General features: G+C 40.6%; 1 protein-coding gene across 2 annotated transcripts; it reads right to left on the reverse strand.

Moving 5' to 3' along the window:
* Positions 1-351: 351 nt before the first annotated feature.
* Positions 352-19,788, reverse strand: SPATA18 (spermatogenesis associated 18). 2 transcript variants are annotated; one of them, XM_075709605.1, is made up of 13 exons: positions 19,702-19,788; positions 18,010-18,115; positions 17,785-17,900; positions 16,146-16,264; positions 11,986-12,081; positions 7,047-7,181; positions 6,140-6,377; positions 4,954-5,112; positions 4,224-4,399; positions 2,129-2,252; positions 1,710-1,784; positions 845-890; positions 352-377 (listed from the first exon to the last, which is right to left on the reverse strand). In XM_075709605.1, exons 1-13 carry the CDS (start codon positions 19,786-19,788, stop codon positions 370-372), a joined length of 1,485 nt encoding a protein of 494 aa, XP_075565720.1. In that variant the 3' UTR covers positions 352-369. The 2 variants fall into 2 exon arrangements, with proteins under 2 accessions (XP_075565720.1, XP_075565721.1); XM_075709606.1 differs by lacking the exons at positions 352-377; positions 11,986-12,081 and having other exon boundaries at positions 828-890.
* Between the last annotated feature and the right edge of the window lie 375 nt (positions 19,789-20,163).

The following is a 20,163-nucleotide window of genomic DNA, read 5'->3' on the forward strand; positions in this document are numbered from 1 at the left end:
CCAATTAGGTTATATTAAACATCTTATCAAGATAAACTGCATCATTTTGTATCTGTGGAAAACATCTAGATGCAATAATCCTATCTCCATCTGCAGGATTACAGCATGGGTTCCTTGGTGCTCTGCAATTTTGCCAAATGAGTAGGATCCTGTATTGCATGCACTTTTTTTTTTAAATCAGAAGGGTTGAATTAGTTTCTAAAACTATAAATAAGCCTTCTATAATTCTCAAAACCACACTGAACACAAACTCCTTTTGGAGTGACAATTGCCATTCACATTATTGCGAGATTTGAGGTATTCTTGAAGAGAAAAGGCACCAGTGAAGTTTTTGGATCTGGATGTACTGAATCACAGGAACATGTTCAGTTAACGCCCTATTGAAGAAAAAGACACACTTCAGTACAACTATTTTTTTCTAAATCTCTAAATTGGCTTGGCTTCAAGATGGGCACACATTCATACTGTTTGAAATCCCTCAATTCACCATCACCACTTAGCTATCTCTTTGGATTTTGAAAGGCGTGGAGCCAGCAGGCATGCAGCTAACTGTCTCTCATGTGGGGAAGAGAACAAGTTTTACTTACTATAGAACTGGCCACCATAAAGGCAACCAGCAGAGAGAACTCATGACAGTAGAGTGAAAAACAAGCTCTCCTCCAAGTCAGAAATTTCAGCCTTTTTCCACACACAGGAAAGAAAGGGGCTACCCACTTTAAAAATAAGACTTGGACAAGTATTTTAGAGTCAAAGACCTTCAGCATGTTATTTTGTCTCTTTGTTCAATCATTCAAGGGCTTAATGTGAAAACCATGAGTCATTATGAACTAATATGCCCACTTACTTGGGCTTCCGCTCCTCAGTGGTGAAGGACTGCGGCTTCGAGACAACTGCAAGACAAGCAGAAAATGAAACTCACGTGTGCTAAAGAACCATACCCAAGAAAGGCACCTGGGGAGCCATCAACAGTCAGAAAATTTGCACATGTTACTCTATCGGTGCAGCTCCACTGCTACAAAGTAAAATTCAACAGCTTGCTAGTTGCTCTTTCACACCCTGCACGTACACAGAAGAGTGAGTCTTACTCAAAGCCTCTCACATTTTCAATATTCACATTTTAAGTTGAGGGCACCTATGTCAATTTAATAAGATGGGCTAACAATTAGAAAAATATACATGATTTTTACAGAAATAATTAAAAATATTGTGTAACTATACCATACGCAGAACTCTGCTACGGTTTCACATATCTTATTAGTACTGCCTCAGTTCTTCCTCTCCTGCCCACCCTACACCGATTTTCTGCTCCTTTGAGGAATTAGAGGGTAAATTTAGATTACTAATTCCAGGAGGCAGGGACCATGTGCTGTATATGCACTGCAAGATGACTGAAACACTTCCAGATGATGCAATTAGTTATTCAGAAGGGTACTGAAGCAAGGAGGAGTAGGGGGAAAGCATTCTGAGATCCACAGTTGATACTTCTGAGAATTTAACTGTGATCTGCTTCTCATACAGTATCTCCACTGATAATTATACCAGGCAATAACTGTCTGTCAGTTCAGCTACACTTCATTCCAAACTCAGCAAAGGCATTTATTCCCAATGTTAAAATGTACGTGAACATCAGCATTTTTAAAAGGTTGCCTAGCTTCTGAGTTCAAAATACGCAATGCTGTTTATACTACAAGCATTCAACTGGGGCTTACATGACGAGATAGAAGAGGACTGGTGCTACGGCTGCGGTTTCTGTTTCTGCTTCTACTTCTACTTCTGCGAGACCACTACAAGAGAAGAGTTTGACAAACTTCTTTTGAGAGAGGGCACTTAATAAAGACAGACTCGGCAAGCAGACTTGCCATGCTGGAGACAAGGCTTGAGGACAGAGAGTAAACACAGCAACTTTCTCCTTAGAACAGGCTCTGCTGACAATCATACATCTGCATAATGAATACATTAAGGCAAATGGAACTATTCATCCTAAATACAGGATGAGGCACAAAACCCTGATATTTGATATACACAACTCCAGCCACATAGGGAACAATCAAGAATTTATCTTTTTAAATTTTAAAAGTGTTTAAATCTAATGACTTCCCTTAACATGTTCCTTAACAAAAGTACGTACCAGAGCTCCTCTTTTTGTGACTGCCTCTCCCTTCACAATTACAATGTCATTTTCCATCAGAGCAGGCCATACATGATAGGCCACCAAGACAGCTGTGAAATCAGAGTCAAAGCTACGATGGTACCTGTTGAAACACAGAGTACAAGAAATGTCTGCATATAAGTGCCCGAAGATAAACACGATGCTTCAAGTCATCAATGCTGATAAAATGCAGAATACTAGTTACAGCTCATACACATCTTCTTGACAATACTTCCATATCGCAAAAATATTTATTCTTTAAGTGAACCTGTAAAAGAAATGCATTTGTAAGACAGACGTAGCAGAATATGCTGTCTACTTGTACTGTGAGACACTCCAATAAAGCCATCTCACACTTCAGAAGGCTACTAGACCATATTCTTGCATAAGCCCCACACAAGCCAGGGTCCTTGGGTCCACTGACAGGTTAAATCTCCTGAGCAGCATTTTGGCAGGCATAGCCATCTCTTCTTCCTGACACATCTTGCTAAAACAAGACCCCTATAAAGGATATTACAGATACTCTCTCTCAACTATGAAGTTACATCCTAGTATCTTATAAGACATAAGGCAATTTTATTAGCAAGATCGCCACATACTGATAATGAAACAGTGACTTTTTAGCTAAGAAAAATTATTTTGAAGGCCTGTATTAACGTAACAGATATATATTACCTCCCTATGTCTGCAATATTGGCTGAATAATACATGTCTGGTTCTGTGGATTCAAACTCAAAACAAATACCAAATAACTGAAATAAAAAATAGCAATGCATCTATACATTAGTAATGTATATACAACAGCTACTTATATAAAACAATGTCGTAAACAGAGGCATGAAGCTCTGCATGGAGGAAGGTATAGGGCACGATGAGTTTTGGCCAGTCCTTTTATAGAACGGTATCACACATAACTAACAAAGCTATTTTAATTTCTCCAAATTTTGCTCCATCTCTGTGTATCACATATGTATGCTATACATGTAAACATATATATGCCACATATTTATCTACATAGATGGGAAGATGCATGTATATATGTCTCCTGCAGCAGTACGTATAAACACATTACACCTGTTTTTTGAAGGCCACACACATCAAGTAGGTGGAGAAAGCATCCCAAGGCTATACCATAGCATTGCTGCCTTCATAATTCAGCCAATAGCTGTGGGTATCAGGTAGCTAACTGCCCAGTATTTGGACAGGATCATTAAGTAGTCATGTATGACTTTGCACTCTCCTGTTGAAGGGCTAGTTTTATCTTCCCTATTTCTCTTCTTGGCTTCTCAAGCTCTTCCCTATCTGGGTTGCATTCTATTTCAAATTATTATTAGAAACCTCCTTATTGGTGTGGCTTTTCTTGCTTTTGAGAGCAATTTTTTTTGAGCTATCAATCCCATTAGTTTTCTTGAAGGTATGGAAGTACCCTACAGTTCTCTGCCACCTAACAAAGCAGCCAGCCCTGACCCTACAGAAAAAAGAAAAACCGTGTTATGGTATGCATTTTTTAAACAAAATTCCCATTTTTAAAAGGTATTTTTCTTTTTGCTCAGCTCTAAACCGGAAGAGACAGGAGTGTATTAAGATCCATACATTGTACAGCAGACACAGCCTGGAGGTCACAGCACACGTGTTGATGATCTTGGTATCAGGCACCAACTGCCAGATCTCAGTAAGCATGACTTTTACAAAATGGGCCAGAAAGGAGGAACAAAGGTGCACATACTTTATAAACACTGGAGGCAGATAGAGACTAAACAGGGAAAGGAAAGTTGATGATAATTTTCCTCTTAAAGGATAAATTAAATATGCTCTAGAGACCGAAGTTTATCCAGAAAATTGCTCTGCTGTTCATTAAAAAAAAAAGCTGTTAACACTGGTCTACATTCTACCATTTATATACCATCATAAACCTTAAAGACATACCAAATTTACTACAGATCACGAATATTTGCCCCAAATTAATGTTCAGCATCAATTTTAAACCTTCGTATTAATTAGGAATGAAGTAGATTATACAACCTGATGCATTTTTTTAATAGTAAGAATCTGACTGAAAATAAAGAGTTCTTACTTGGTCTCACTGAAAAGTTCTCCATCAGTACCAAAGGCAATATCAAGAGGAGGAACGAGTGTCTGCATTGAAAAAGCCACACGGCACAACTCTCGAATCAAAGTGCTGATCACAATGAAATCAATTTCTGGTGGAAATGAAATCTTTGGGTTGATGTTCATGGAGCGAATTACTTCCTGAAAATAAACATAATTGAATAATTTGAGCTCACTAACACTTTTATTCATGGGCAAGTATGGAAATACCTCCTAAATATGCCTCTCAGCTTTCTACATTTAAAACTCAGAATAAGAAGCTCCCAGCATTGTTGTCTCAGGCTATTTCAGAAAATATTAGCTTCAGAAAGAATGTGCTGCTATTTCAGAAATAAAGTGTGAGCTACATTGTTGACATCAATCTTAGGAGGGAGATGCAGTTTTTCAGTAGAACACAGAATTTAAGAAAAATATGAAATTTAGCTTACATTTATTTGATTAATACAGTTACACTGTATCTTGCCAAAAATATTATTCTGGCAGACAGAGATATTCTAGTCACAGGCAAATAAAACAAGTGATTACTGTGCTATACCACAATATTATTTTGGAAAATCAACTGCTACAAGACGTAAAATCCATGCAATAAACTCTTTTCCTTCTTCAGGTTACAGTGCGTTTCTAGTTTACACACTCTGAATTTATTAGCTACTGAAATGGATCAACACATCACTTCCCCACTGCCCTTGACTTACATTGACACTGCCTTGAACATCATACAGATCCTCATGGCGAACTATATAATCCAGGACAGTGTCTTCAAGTGACTCAGGCCCCGAGTGACCTAGAGACAGAGTCTCTCTTACACGTATTTTGAACTGCCTGTAGGCCATCTTTGCTGCATGAAAAGACTCCTGCAAACATAAAGAACATCTAGTTAAATCCAGGAGACTGAGATTAATTTTTTTATCAATTACCTCAGAGGATGAACTTCACCCAGTATCATCATTGTAAGGAGAAATATAAAACGCTGCTGTAAAAGTGAAAGGTAAAAATAGTACTCATCTGGGAGGACTTCTCTGATTAAATCAAGTGTCATTTATTTGCAGAAGACAGGACTGAAAAGCTTCCCACCTAACCTTCTATTTTTATGTAGGATTCCATCACACATCCACGATCAATGGAATCGCATTCAAAGATATCAAGAGCAGAATTCAGTAATAGCATTTTATGTGCCACAGAATCATGTCAGACATGAGCACCTCTTGTCTGTTGGGAAGAAAGGTTGAATTGGAGAGTGTAAACTGAATGACAGTTGTGGGAAAAAAAAAGTTTAAGTTAAATGTGCTTGGGATCACACACAGTAAAAGACACACCACCTCTCTGTACCTGTAGTACAGATATGTACTACATTAATTTTATAGAAAAGAAGATTAAGTACAGAAAAATGAAACAAATTTCTTCAGACTGAGCTCACAGTAAGCATGAGGTATCTAGGTATTTTCAAGGGACCCAATAAAACTAGAAAAGCACATAGCTACAGGCAAGAGGGAAGCATGACATAGAAAGATTTTTAGCTTTCTAAAATGTAGTATTCCCAAAAGAATTCATCTAAATGAGGCGGTGTTTTTCAGTGCAGGAATCATCTACCTTTCAGAGCCATTCAGTCTTCTTACGTGCCCCTTTTAGCACCTGTACTGTAGATCACTGACCACTGACCGTGTTCTAATGTTGGGACAGGACAGTCAGAAAAGGACACTAAACTGAGAGTTTGATGTAAAAGTGTGAGGGGAAAAAAGTAAATCAAAAGGGAAAAAAGAGAAGTTTTCTTCTCAGTACTTCACAGAAATGCTAATTTACACACAATTTAATCCAATCCAGCCATAATATTTTACAAAACACTTTTTGCCTATAAAACAAGAAATATTTTGTTTTTCTTACCACAGCTGCAATGTATATTATCCTCTGCACCATCTCCATGTCACTGATGTATGTCCTCAAAAGGTTCTCTGCATCCAAGCGTTCCTGAGCATAAATGTCACCAAAGCGAGCTACCAGGCATGCGCGACGTGAAGCATTTGTACGTCTGGCTCGGCCAGGTGAGCAGCTCCTCAGAGGAAGTGGACTAGGTGACTTGCTCTCCATGCGCCTTGGGGAAGGAGAACGGCTCCGTGCAAGCCTGTGACAGACATGTAAAGACACATAAGGTCACTTTACCACCCTCAGATGCTTTTGCCTAGTGCACAGTGTTTTGTGTCAATTTAATTATTACCAGGGTAAGCTGAGATTTTGAGCCAACATAATTAAAGAAGTAAAGCTGCAGATGCTTAGTCTAATATGAAGGCATTTGTGTCAATACATTTTATAGGCTAGAGCCTGAACAGTAAAGTTAAAGTAATTCCTAAAGTGTGTACAGACAAGCACTTTGTTCTGGGGAAACACACTTTTAACTAGTAATACTTCAGAGATTTGTTCCGCTTTCAGTACCGCTGAAGAGCTGTAAAGTCAAACAAGTGAGAATATAGCAACAAGTTCTGCCCTGTAATGGTACAGTATTCAAAGAGGACGTATAAACAAAAAAACCCTAACCATCTCTTTTTATCCTGTACAGTAGCTCTCAATGTATTTTGTTAAGTTGCTCTCTTTGCTGTTTTGCCAGAAACTTAGCATAGTTGACTGAAATTAAAATATTTGAGCACTAGGAGAAACCAGTAAAAGAGTTTATGTTCCTTCATAACAGAGTACAAAAGCTTAGCTTTTGTTTATACTTTAAAATGAGGAGGGAATTCATGCTAACTAACATGAACAATTTCTCTGATTCAGTGACTTCTCTGAATAATGCCTCTACCTGCTCTGGAGAACAGACTTTTGGGCATCCAGGATAGAAATCTCATCCCGCAGTATTTGAATCTGCTGCTCATAGTCATTCAGACGATCTAACTTCCTCAGGGCATCCTTCTCTTGGGCACGGGAAGCCTTCAGACTTAACCACACAGAATAAAGTCAGTCACAAGATGTCCTTCTACCAATGCAAACCATCTATCAATTGATCCTCATCATCAAACAAAAAACAAAAAAAAGGAGAAATATTGAGTAAGCTCCTTATGCTGAAATACAGGGAAATCAAGGGTTTAAGAAAAGCATACCCTTAATTACGCTTCAAAATGTAAAAGGGTACTGTGGCAGGAGACTGGATACACTACACTTCATGTTACAGGAGAGATCACTGGTTAATATTTGGTGTCCTTGCACTAGATCAGATGATAGGGTCTGAGAAAGAAACTGGTTTCTTTCTCATATTTAAGATGTTAACTAAACCAGCTCAGTTTTATTCCCTACAGTTTAAGACTCTAGGTATTTTCTTATATCAGGGCCTCAGGTTCTTTTATTTGCTGGAATATATTAGTCAGTCAAAGGATATCACCAATGATGTTACTCAAGTAATATCAAAAGCTAATGATTTCTCCCCTGCTGTCCCCAAGAGAAGCAGTGTTTCTTTCTTAAACATTGGCAGACAAACAGTTTATCTTCTGTCCTTTACTCTTACTTAATGTTAGAAAGTATCCCAACATCTCTGCTCTCCCTCCTAACATAGATATTACTGTTGTTTCCCTCTAGCAAAAAAAACCCAAAAAAACCACCAAAAGAACTGGATGCTTTCTATTAATTTTGGAGGCATTCAGTCTGTCCTTCTTTTTCTTTACTGAAGGACGCTGGTGAGATTTTTGAGGATCTGAACCAATGAAAGCTGTAACATCTATGAATTGACAAGCTTCCTGTTCGGACTTTTTAAGGAGCAGGCTGACAGAGGACCACAGGTAATAAGGCCAGCACATCTACTAAGAGGAAAGACTGTCCTTCTAACCTGGGTAGGAAAAGCTGCAAATACTACTACAATCCCATGAACATCCTTAGTCAGCTCCTCCAGCAAGGACTTCCAGCAGAGCAGCAGTAAAAGAGGACCAAAGAATTCTAATATAAAGAACAACTGGGAAAGGAAAGTAGATTTGGGAAGACGAGTTCTAGAGATAGAGATGGGGGGAAATCATTATGTACCAAAAAAAAAAAAAAAAAAGGTGAAAAAAAGCCCTATATAATATACAACACACTAGTCAGGCTTTCCTTAAATTGCCATGATAGACAATGCAGACAGATAATGCAGTGTTAATAACTATCCAACAGAAAGGATAAATAAGAAGTAATCATTTCACTTCTGTATTATTTTCTTTTTGTTATTTACCCCTATTCACATGGGGATTTTTCAGAAAGTTTTAAAGCAATTTTTGATGGTCTTTATCTCACTACTGTGAGATCCACAAAGCTTCATCATGGCTGCAGATAATGATTACAAATACAGATGCTTAATTATAGGTCTGCTGCAGGAGAGCACATGACAGACTGAAACCAGCAGAAATACCTGCATCTTTCATTGTTCATCACAAGTCACATGGTAAGTCACACAAGCATAAGAAAAGCCACCACTGAAAATGAGTGTTTCTTTCTTTGTAAGAAAAACTAAATACCAAAAGGAAAAACACAACTTTAAGACAGACACATTTACGAATTACCAATACTGACTTTTGTAAGCCTTAACACTAATCCTTTATATGCTAATTAAATCTATTCAATCTATTCAGAGTTTCCCTGTTTTATTGTTCATTCACTCTACTGCTAAATATTAATCTGAAATGAAGAGAGTATTATCACCTTTCTTGTTAAGGTTAAAGAGCTGTAGATGCTACAAAAAAAAATAAGGGGAACAAACAAGGCAAAATATAGTTCTTAGAAAAATTAGAATGGTTTTTATAACTCGCTTTTATTTTAAGGCTGTTATTTTAAGTGTTTTAAACTCCACTATCTGACCATTTAAAAATAAAATAGGTAACTTCAACCAGTTTCTCAGGAGAAAATACAACAGCCTTGAGAATTCATGTGAAGTATCTGCTTAATGCTGTTTGAATAAAGCAAACTGCTACCCTCCAGTTTCAAATGATTCATTAATGATAAATTCCCTCACAGTTCCCCCAGTCCTTGGGCTAAGCCTGACTCAGTCAGTCAGATTGCCTTGAAAATCAAGTTAACAGCAACTCCACCTATGTAATTTTTGGTCAGATCCCTCTTTAACCTACTTTTAAGAACTCCCTGCACCAGTGACACTACAAGGTCTTGAGGTAACTGGTTTAAGCTACCATATTGGCTGTTATTAATTACAACCATGTTTATCAAAACTTCTTCCTGCCGAGCTATATAACAGGTCCTCCGTACAGCAGATCAAGAAAGAAAAGTCCTCTTGACCTCATTTACTTCAAAGTGAGTCATCTGGCTTTGTTAAGTTTGATTAGACATTGGCATGAGTCTAAGCACCCTAGTAGTAAGCTTCCATTTATAATAGTACTAATAGGTTTTTGTTCAGTCTGCATGTAACAACAGTTTTTAGTACACTTTATTATTTTTCTTCCCCTGAAGAACCTTTAATTCCTTTTAAATGTTGATCATTAGTCATTTAAAGAAATCTGTATTTTCCTTCATAATTCTGCAGCAAATAGCTAAATCCTGTTATAATTAATATCTTGATATAACAAAAGCTTACACTGGCTATAGAATTTAACTGGGCTCAAGCCGCACCAGGGGAGGTTTAGGTTGGATATTAGGAAAAATTTCTTCACAGAAAGGGTAGTCAAGCATTGGAACAGGCTGCCCAGAGAGGTGGTGGAGTCACCATCCCTGGAAGTGTTCAAAAAATGGGTAGATGTGGCACTTCAGGACATGGTTTAGTCTAGTCTACCCTTGACTGGTTTAGTGTGGACTTGGTAGCATAGGTTAATGGTTGGACTGTATGATCTTGAAGGTCTTTTCCAACCTAAACGATTCTATGATTCGATATTGAGTCTAAACCACATTTGCTTTAACAGCCCAGGAGACCAAGATGTCTTGTAAAACATGCTTTGATTTAAGCATGCAAAACAGACAGACTATAGACAAGAGGAATGAGATTAACAGCTATTCCAAAAGTCTCAAAAAACAAGTTTACAGACAAAGATGCAAAGGACACTCCTGGCAAACTGTTCCTTGTTTAAAAAAAAAAAAAATCCCGCCCCAAGTGTCACAGACCAGTCCTGACCTCACTTCCTCTACTTTAGAAGGATTCTGGTTTTGACAGGCAGGTGAAGAAGAGACAAATCTGATTTCACCCAACTAAAAGGGTTCAAATTTTGAAAAGATGTTTCACACAACATGAAAAATAGCACCTCTGCTTCAATCAAAAATTGAACACCCAGGCAGAAGATGCAAATGTAGAGTGCCAACTAAACTGAGAGTGAACATAAACCATAAGTATGTGGAGATTACGGAATTCCTGAATTCATGGGAAAACAGGAATGTTTTATTCTTCTGTCATTAGTACAAATGGCAACATGAATTTCTGTCCAGTCTGCATTAAGACCTGCACATGGGAATTGTGAGATGCTTTATTCCATACTAATAGTTCTAATTGGGAAGACAGCAGTCAGGTTATCTCTAAGAATCAAGGTGTTATATGAGCTACTTTTCATCCAACAAATCAAAAGGGCCCATTTTATGGGAATGTGAGTTTATACCCCAGGTAGCCAGCCAAAAAATGGAAATCCAAAGTGATCAACACTTGCTAGGAAAGTCCATGGATGAAATCTGACAATTAACATTATTCTAGAAGCAATGATGAATGTCCAGAAATGAACAAGTGATATTCAACTTGATATTGGAAGTAGAAACTCTAATGGCCTGAGGTTTCTTTGTTTGCTGATCTTTCTCAGGAGTAACTCATCCTCTCAGATGCCCTAAAAGGAAATATAAACTCATGGACGGTTACATCCTTTCCTACAGCGTAAGCAGCAAAGTCAAGATTCCTCCATTTTTAGGAGGAGCAATGTTGTTTAACTGAAAGACTGCAAGCATTTAACAACTATAAACATATTTCTGTTGTTGAAATGTCAGTTACCACAAGAACTCACATGCTGTTGGAATTAATTTTAACTACCTTTGTATTCTTTTCTGATAATACAACACACCAAAAAAACCCCCCAAAACCACCAGAGACATGGTCTATATTTCATAACAGCAAATAGTTATTACTGCTTCTAGAACTGCCTGTAGGTCAAGCCACAAAATGAAATTATTTTTAAGGACCTCTGTATTGAAATGGAAAGGTAGGTCCTCCAGCTGCACTGTTACTGATCCAGCTTAAATTCCCAGATGTGACCAACACACTTAGAAACTAAAAAAAAAAAAATTTTTAAACCAGAGACATTGATATTACTGATAGCCATTAATTGTGCAGACAGCCAAAAGGATTTGGTAAAAATGGTCTAAAAGAAAAAGGTGTATAAAGAATTTTATCTTAAGACAGACTGAAGTGTCTTGTATTTAACACACACACTACTCCCAAGAGCATCATAGCAAATTGTAAACAACAGTTTCCAGCTATTTTCAGAATATGGTTCTCTCCTATTTAACTTCATCTACAAGATTCAAATGCTATCAAGCTGCTTGTTTCAAAGTAATTCTTCCTCTATCGTAAAGAAAAAAGGATAGACGTTCAGCCATAAGGGTTCTTCTCACATGGATCTAGTTATACTAATTCTCTCTCTAACACCAAGAAACAAAGTTACAGGATGTTAAGGAGCTAGACCTATTTTTTGCTATAGCATAGGACAGTGTGGAATAAACAGAACCCACTCAGGTAAATGACAGACTGTGTCTCTGCATGCTGACTTTCTGCCACAAGTACTCCAAGATTCAATTTTTCTTACACTGCTTTTAGCTGAACAATTTCATCTTCTGCTGCCGAAAGAGTGGTGGCTGATTTGGTCTTTGTGTCTTCAAGAGCCAACTGAGTTTTTGCCAGACTGCAAGAAGAATTAATAACCTTCATGGTAAAGGCAGAGATTCTACCAGACAATTAATATGACAAACTAACTGACTGTTTAAGCAGACCAAGTCCATACCAATTTAACATATGAAAACAATCACAGTGGGTTTTGTGCGGACAATCAGCACACACATAGCTTATAAAAAGTCGTATCTAACTATGCAATAACAGAATTGTTTTGCTGCAACCCATTATTTTCATTAATACTCAATTCCAGTTTCTCCATTGATTTCAACAATTTACAGCGTTCAGAATGACTTCACTGTCCACAGATGGAGTATCTTAGGACATGAATTCTCTTTCTCCTGCACCTGTCCCCTGCCTGCCAATAACTACACAATCACAACTCCATACTGCATCACCTTGAAAGGATCAGTTCTGAAACTGTCATGCATGACAATCTTCCCAGCCCTCCACCTTCCAGACTTCTACCTTTGCAAACCACAAACCTCTGACCTAACTGCACAGAGAAATGCAACCCACAAAACTGTACAAAAGCTTTACCACTGATTTCCCACTTCTTCCAGGAGGGAGCCCAAAATGACTTTTTCTTGTACTGCAAACTGCCACACACTCACTCCAATCTGTATTAATGAATAACTTGCCTTGTACTTCTCACCTTGACCATCCAACACTTCTCTCCAGCTCATCAAATAACTTCTTTCTATCCACCCAGGAGCATAGGATGAAATGCCTCACCCCTAAACCAACCTATATATATACCTGAGCCACAGGAATGGTTGAGGTTGGAAAGGACCTCTGGAGGTCATCTGGTCCAACCCCCCTGCTCAAGCAGAGCCACTTAGAGCTGCTTGCCCAGGACCATGTCCAGATGGCTTTTGAGTATCTCCAAGGATGGAGACTCCACAACCTCCCTGGGCAACCTGTGCCAGTGCTTGGTCACGCTCACAGTAAAAAAGGGCTTTCTGATGTTTAGAGGGAACCTCCTGTGTTTCAGTTTGTGCCCACTATCTCTAGTCCTGTCACTGGGCACTGCTGGAAATAGCCTGGCTCTGCCTTCTTTACACCCTGCCTTCAGGCTTATATATTAATAACATCCACCAATCTCCCATATCTCTTAACCATAGAGAAGAGTTATCAACAGAAAACAACTCCTTTGCTTATTAAACCTTCCATGCTGGAAATATTTTGCAAGATCACCTAATTCTGGCAAACCAGTTGAAATGCGAAGAACAAAAAACCTCTCTCTTCTTCTAAATGCTGTGGGGTCCTTCTCTGTCCCACCTTGTCACTTTTGATATTTAATGCATACTGTGAGATCACCAGATTTTTTTGTGCTCTTATCTTCTTTTCAAGGGGATTCACTGATCATTAACTCACCCAGAGTTGACTGAGAGACTTTTCTGATAGTGAAAAATTAGAATGTCTCCATTCATCCAAGATGAGATGTAACAGATACTAATATGCATTGGTGAATAAGGGAAGAGCAACTGTTGTCATCTCCCTTGTCTTCTGTAAGGCCTTTCACATGGTGCCACACAACAACATCCTTGTCTCTAAATTGGTGAGATATGGATTTGATGGATGGACTAATTGATGGATAAGGAATTGGCTAGATAGCCATGCCCAAAGAGGTGCAGTCAACAGCTCAACGTCCAAAGGGAGATCAGTGACAAGCAGTGTCCCTCACGGGTCTGAACTGGGACTGGTACTGTTCAATATCTTTATTAATGACATCGACAGCAGGATTGAGTGCACCCTAAGCAAGTTTGTGGATGACACCAAGCTGAGTGGTGCAGTTCATACTCTTGAGGGAACAGATGCCATCCAGATGGACCTTGATGGGCTTGAGGAGTAGGCCCATGTGAACCTCATGAAGTTCAACAAGGCCAAGTGCAAGGTGATGCACCTGGGTCAGGGCACTCACCAGTATCAGTACAGACTGGGAGAAAAAATGGATTAAGAGCAGCCCTGTGGAGAAGGACTTGGAGACAGTGCTAGATGAAAAATTAAAAATGAGTTGACAATGTGCCTTCACAGCCCAAAAAGCCAACCATATCCTGGGCTGCATCAAAAGAAGTATGGCCAGCAGGTCAAGAAAGGCAATTCCCTCCCTCTTCTCCCCTTTCATGGGACCCCACCTGGAGTACTGTGTCCAGCTCTGGGGTCCCCAGTACAAGACAGACATGGACCTGTTCAATCAGGTCCAGAGGAGGGCCACAAAAACGATCAGAGGGTTGGAACACCTCTCCTACAAAGAAAGGCTGAGAGAGTTGGGATTGTTTAGCTTGGAGAAGAAAAGTCTTCAGAGAGACCTTATTGTAGTCTTTCAGTACTTAAAGGGGACTGTCCTGGTTTCAGCTGGGATAGAGTTAATTTTCTTCCTAGTAGCTGGCGTAGTGTGGTGTTTTGGATTTAGTATGAGAATAATGTTAATAACACACTGATGTTTTAGTTGTTGCTAAGTAGTGCTTACACCAGTCAAGGACTTTTCAGCTTCTCATGTCCTGTCAGCAAGAAGCTGGGAGGGGGCACAGCCAGGATAGCTGACCCAAACTGGCCAAAGGGCTGTTCCATACCATATGACGTCATGCTCAGTGTATAAGCTGCAGGGAGCTGACCGGGGGGCAGCAATCACTGCTTGGGGACTGGCTGGGCATCCATCAGTGACTGGTGAGCAATTGCATTGTGCATCACTTGCTTTGTATATTATCATTACTATTATATTGTTATTACTACTACTATTTTACTTCATTTTATTTCAATTATTAAACTGTTCTTATCTCAACCCACAAGTTTTCTCACTTTTACTCTTCTGAGCCTCTCCCCCATCCCACTGGGGCAAGGGGAGTGAGCGAGTGGCTGCATGGTGCTTAGTTGCTGGCTGGGGTTAAACCACAACAGGGGCTTATAAGAAAGATGGAGAGAGACTTTACTTTCCCCCGCCTCCCGCCCCCGTCCTAGCAATAGGGAAAGGGGCAATAGTTTTAAACTGAAAGAGAGAAGATTTAGATTGGATATAAGGAAGAAATTTTTTACAATGAAGGTGGCAAGACACTGGAACAGGTTGCCCTGAGAAATTGTGGGTGTCCCATTCTTGGAAGCGTTCAAGGTCAGGCTGGATGGGGATTTGAGCAACCTAATCTAGTGGAAGATATACCTGCCAACAGTAGAGGTGTTGGACTAGATGATCTTTGACAGTCCCTTCCAACCCAAACCATTCTGTGATTCTACAGCTCTATGAAAGCAGGAGATATCTGCAAGATTAGGATACAGGATGAAATATTCTATGGAAGCTCTTTAATCTAGCTAATACAGTTTGCACTTCTGAGAATTTGATATTCTTGGAATTGCTTAGTAACAGCATTAAATTTTATCACTTACTGTGTTGCCCCAAGGACTGTGAACATTCATTGTTCTCATGCTAATAGGATGCATGAGAAAGTGTCTGTCACTTGGAGCTACCTCTGAAATGGCTCTGGAAGTGGCACTAACTGTGCAAATTTGTTTCTGAAGCAATTAAGTCATTTTGAGTCTACAGTGCTCCACAAAATGTGTTTTATGCAAATGGACAAAAACTGTTCAGTCCTAGTCACTTATTTGAAAATCTGTCTTTCTTCCTCCATCTTACCAGTGGGTTTTGATCATCTTAGATGTTCACATACCAATTACATACCATAACTAATTATGACATGTTGTAGGTCCTTCAATAAGTGTTGCACTATAACTACTCAACTGATTTTTATCAAAGTTTGCTCAGCATGCAAGAGTTCATTGACTATAATTCCACTGGGATGGTCATGTACTATACAAAACACTCTTGTCTAGAATACCTGCACGTTTTCCAACTCCTCTGCCAGAAGCAAAACCTATAGAGTCAATCTATGAATGTGGGTATGACTGTATCATTTGTGCCCCACTTCGGACACACACGGACAATCCAGAGCCAATCCAGAGTCTGAAGCTCTGATTTAAGGTGGAAATGAAACATTTTACAAGTCTGCATCAGTATTTAGATGTCAAGAGAAATATATGGCCAGTTAAAACACAAACAAAAAGAATCACAGTTAATTCCCCTACTCTTGTTGCACATGGCTGAGCTGTAGACGAGTTGAAGTCAGTTCTTCCTGCAGCTCTTGCAGTTGAAAAGTCTGATTGCTGGCTAGCTCTCTCAGCTGCCTCTCTTTCTCAACTGAATCCTACAACAAAACACAAAATCACACTGCTTGAATGTTCTACCTTACAGAATCCTTCAGCAACGTAGTATAGAATTAGTAGCAGATATATTTCTAAACGTTTCAGTAAAGACGATTTCTAAAGTAGCTGAAAACAAAAGCAACTGCCTACCTTCTAGAGACATAAGCAATACCTTCCAGGCACACAAAACGAAGACTCAATTATATCAGGAAAAATATTCACTTCATTTACACCTCAGAGAGATGATAAAGAAAATGGAAGGTCTGCATATGCAGATTTACTACCTGTATACATATCATCTGAACAAAGCGTTCTTGCAAATGTGTTGCATGGGTTTTTTTCCAGTCAGTCATCTTCTGACTGACTATATCACCAACTCAAGTAGTTTTGGAGAATTCATGTACACAAAATAACAGAAAAAGTTATTAGAACAGTGGAGGCAACTATTGTCATTCCAGAAAGCACACTACTACACATGCAGCTCTGTCTTTAACAACCTATAGATTTGCCTGATACTACCAGAATTAAGTAAATAACTGTGCAGCACGCCTTTCTTTAAATTTTGAAAGTCATGTGCAATGACAAATCCGTAACTGGTGTATCAGGTGTACTGTCATTTAACAGCATCATTATTTTACATTTGGGGGGGTTTTGGCAGAACCCTACTCCTGCAATACATTAGAATCTGACTCTTAAGGGATATCACTTTTCATTTGTCCTTATTTTAAATGAGAAAAATTTTGACAGAAGAGGTGTAAAAATGGGAAGCCAGAGAACATGGAGACATCACTGTCAAGTCTCAAGATCTTCAATATTTTCCCCTAGTCTGCCACAACCAATGCTCGTTTTCTTTCGAAGCACAAAGCCACAGCAGATCTGTCTTGCCTGCCAAACTGTCAGTACTACAAGCCCTTCAGTAAATATCAAATACATGCTAACTCCAAACACCAAGTCAGGCACGTGGTGGTATCATGACGGACATTAGCACTTACTTTCTCCCCTCCCTTCTAGAGATACTATAATGCTCAGATACTAAACAAAGATCTTTTTCTTCAAAAAAAGAAAAGGAGCTCACAAATAAATGCATGGAGTTTATACACATCCTCAGCTTACACACGTATTTTCACGTAGTGTTAGGTTTTTACTAATAGAGATATGACATAAATACTTCTATGATGTCTTTGCAAGTGTAAATGTAGCATAATTCTTTACCTAGAAAAGGAAAGCAGTACAAGAACATAGCTTCTCTTACAAAGCAGATTCCTCCATACTGTCACTCACTGTTGTGAAACAGCATAAGCCCCAGAAGGCCAAAAGTAACTTTAATGACCTCTTTGATTTCCCTTTCAAAGGAAATGTAAGAGGAAACAGAGGAATAGCACAGTTGTCTCCATGAGCAACTAAGACATATTTCATTAAGCAAAATCAGGGAGGGAGGCTATTATTACAGAAAGTCATTAAAGCTCTCCTGCAGGTATAAATTCACTCCATTCTATTTCCTTTAAAAAAATTTCCTACATACCTGAGTGAGAGAGAGGTTGGTTTCAGAGAGCCTCCCTGAAGTAGCACAGGAAAAACAAGTCCCTAGCCATGGCAGGAGACGAGTTTTTATTGTTTCCACACCTGCATAATGGCCACCTAAGAAAATACATAGATTAAGAAATTGTGGGAACACTTACAGAAAGAGACAGAGTTTGAAAAGATGACACGTGAAATGCATTAGTAATAAGACAAGGCACTGATTTACCTTCTCGAGATGTTTCATTGAGGATTGTGAAGAGCTGCCCTTGAATCTGAGAGTTCAATTCTATTACTTCACAGCATCGGTTCAGATTCTGATCACAGGAATTAATCTGTAAATTAATGTATATTAATACATCTGCCTGGGCTTTCTTACTTAAAATGGTTCCTCTTATGATCATGACTTCCCCCCCCCCCCCCCCCCCCCCAATTACATCTTTACAGCCTTTTCTTACTGCATCCACTAGAGTGCTCATCTTTAAAAGGTTCACATTGTTAAAAGGCAAACGAATAAGATATCAGGACTTCTATCACCCAGTTAATTCACTACTTGAGAAAACTTACTCCTTTCCCCATTCATAAAGGGGATGCAACCACAAATCTCTCTCTCTCAAGTAAGAATCATAGTAATTGTGGGTCTGTTTTAAAATCTTTCAATACAGAGTTTTTAAAACAGTAAGATAGAAGATTGTTGGATGAAAAAATGCATCAGTCCAAAATTTCATTTTCCATATTAGCTGAAATAATACATATAAGGCTTTGTCAACAGCCACACGAGGCCTCCATGCAATTTCATGTGATTTTTAAGAGTTACCAACTGAAACAAACACTACTGAAGAACAGGCAAAATCCAGCATTATGCCTAGGAAAAAACAGAACAGCAAACTACACTACTTTCAGCAAATGCAACTCTGAAAAGGAGATGATGGAGTTAATCTGTCCAGGATGCTACTGCACCTGCCAGGACTACACATACTTTGTACCTGCTTCCTTAATTTTTATGCATAACCTGTGTATCATCTTCAGTGTAGATCACCTTCTAGGTCTTCAGGCTTTAATGGCTCCATATGGTTTTTACAAGCTTCCAAAACAGCTAAAATTCCCACCCACGCCCCTGTCGGCTTGCATTTTGATTGCTGCAACATGCTTTCCTCTGCCCTCAAGGAGCACAGTCGCACCCTGCTAACCTCCACCAGAACACCGCTTGTGCAGTGGTGCGTTTTTCCAGCTCATTACACCGACACAGCACCCATGGTGCTTCCATCTGCCAGTTCCTCCTTTTCCGCAATGGCAGCCTGAAGCTACTCATCTTAATTTCCCAAGACCTCACAGACTACGCTCAACTCACTTATTACGGAGAGTTCAGCTCCCGCTATTGCTCAGCCCCCCCGGGGTCTACCTCCACCATCCATTCGGAAAATTTTGAAAACGAGTGCCTCTGTTCTTCCCGCACTCTGTGGCGGCTTCACAAGCTGCCCTCAAACTCCTCCTCAAAACCGTCCTTTGCCATGAATCCTGCAGAGTTTGACGGGCCATTAATATGCTGTAACTCCTACAGAACACAAAGTAAAAAAAGGAGCTGGCTTCCCTTGAAAAGGCTGCGTCTCCGCGCAGCACCTTTCCTCACCAACCAAATCACGACCAAATCAACCCTCAGTGTCCCGAAGCTAAGGACACCCGGCGACACAGGAGTGACAGCCATGTCAAGCCTGTCTCTGCTGAAAAAATTCCCAATTTCCAAGCCTCCGCCCCCTCAGCTCCCCAGGGCCAGGCCGGCCGACGCTCCGCGTCCCGCCGTCACCGCGGAAACGGCCGCACGGCCCGGGCACGGCGGCAACCGCGCCGCCGCCGGCCTCCGGCCCCGGGAGGGCCCCCAGCAGCCGCGGATCCCCCGCCGCCGCCGCCGGCCGCGGCCCACCTCGTAGTCCCGGTACCAGCTCTCCAGTTTCTCCTGCAGCACCCGGCCGCTCTCCGCGCTGATCAGCCTCCTCAAGCCGTCGGCCATGGCCGGCTGTCGGCTCGCTCCCGGGCTTGGGATGGGCTGCGCTGGTCCGTCCGCCCCCCCCCCGTCCCGTCCTGTGCCCCCCCCCCACCCACCCCGGGAGCCCTCCGCGGGCGGGCGGCGCGGGCGGGGGTGCTGGTACCGCCGGCCCTGGCCCGCTGCTCTGGGCGGCGCCGCCTTGCGCCGCCTTTATAGTCGCGATTGTAACGTGGGCCGGGCCCGGCGCGGCGGCGGGTGCCACGGCGACGCAGGCAGGGCGCGCCTCCGTTGTGGTAACGCGGCGGCCGCCCCCGCCTGCCCGCGGCCCCGCCGCCCGGCCCGGCCCGGCGGGGCGCGGACACCCCCTCGGCCGCCAGGTGGCGCCGCCAGGTAACGGCG

This window comes from Pelecanus crispus, chromosome 4, assembly GCF_030463565.1.
Source record: "Pelecanus crispus isolate bPelCri1 chromosome 4, bPelCri1.pri, whole genome shotgun sequence".
In the NCBI taxonomy this organism is placed as follows: domain Eukaryota; kingdom Metazoa; phylum Chordata; class Aves; order Pelecaniformes; family Pelecanidae; genus Pelecanus; species Pelecanus crispus.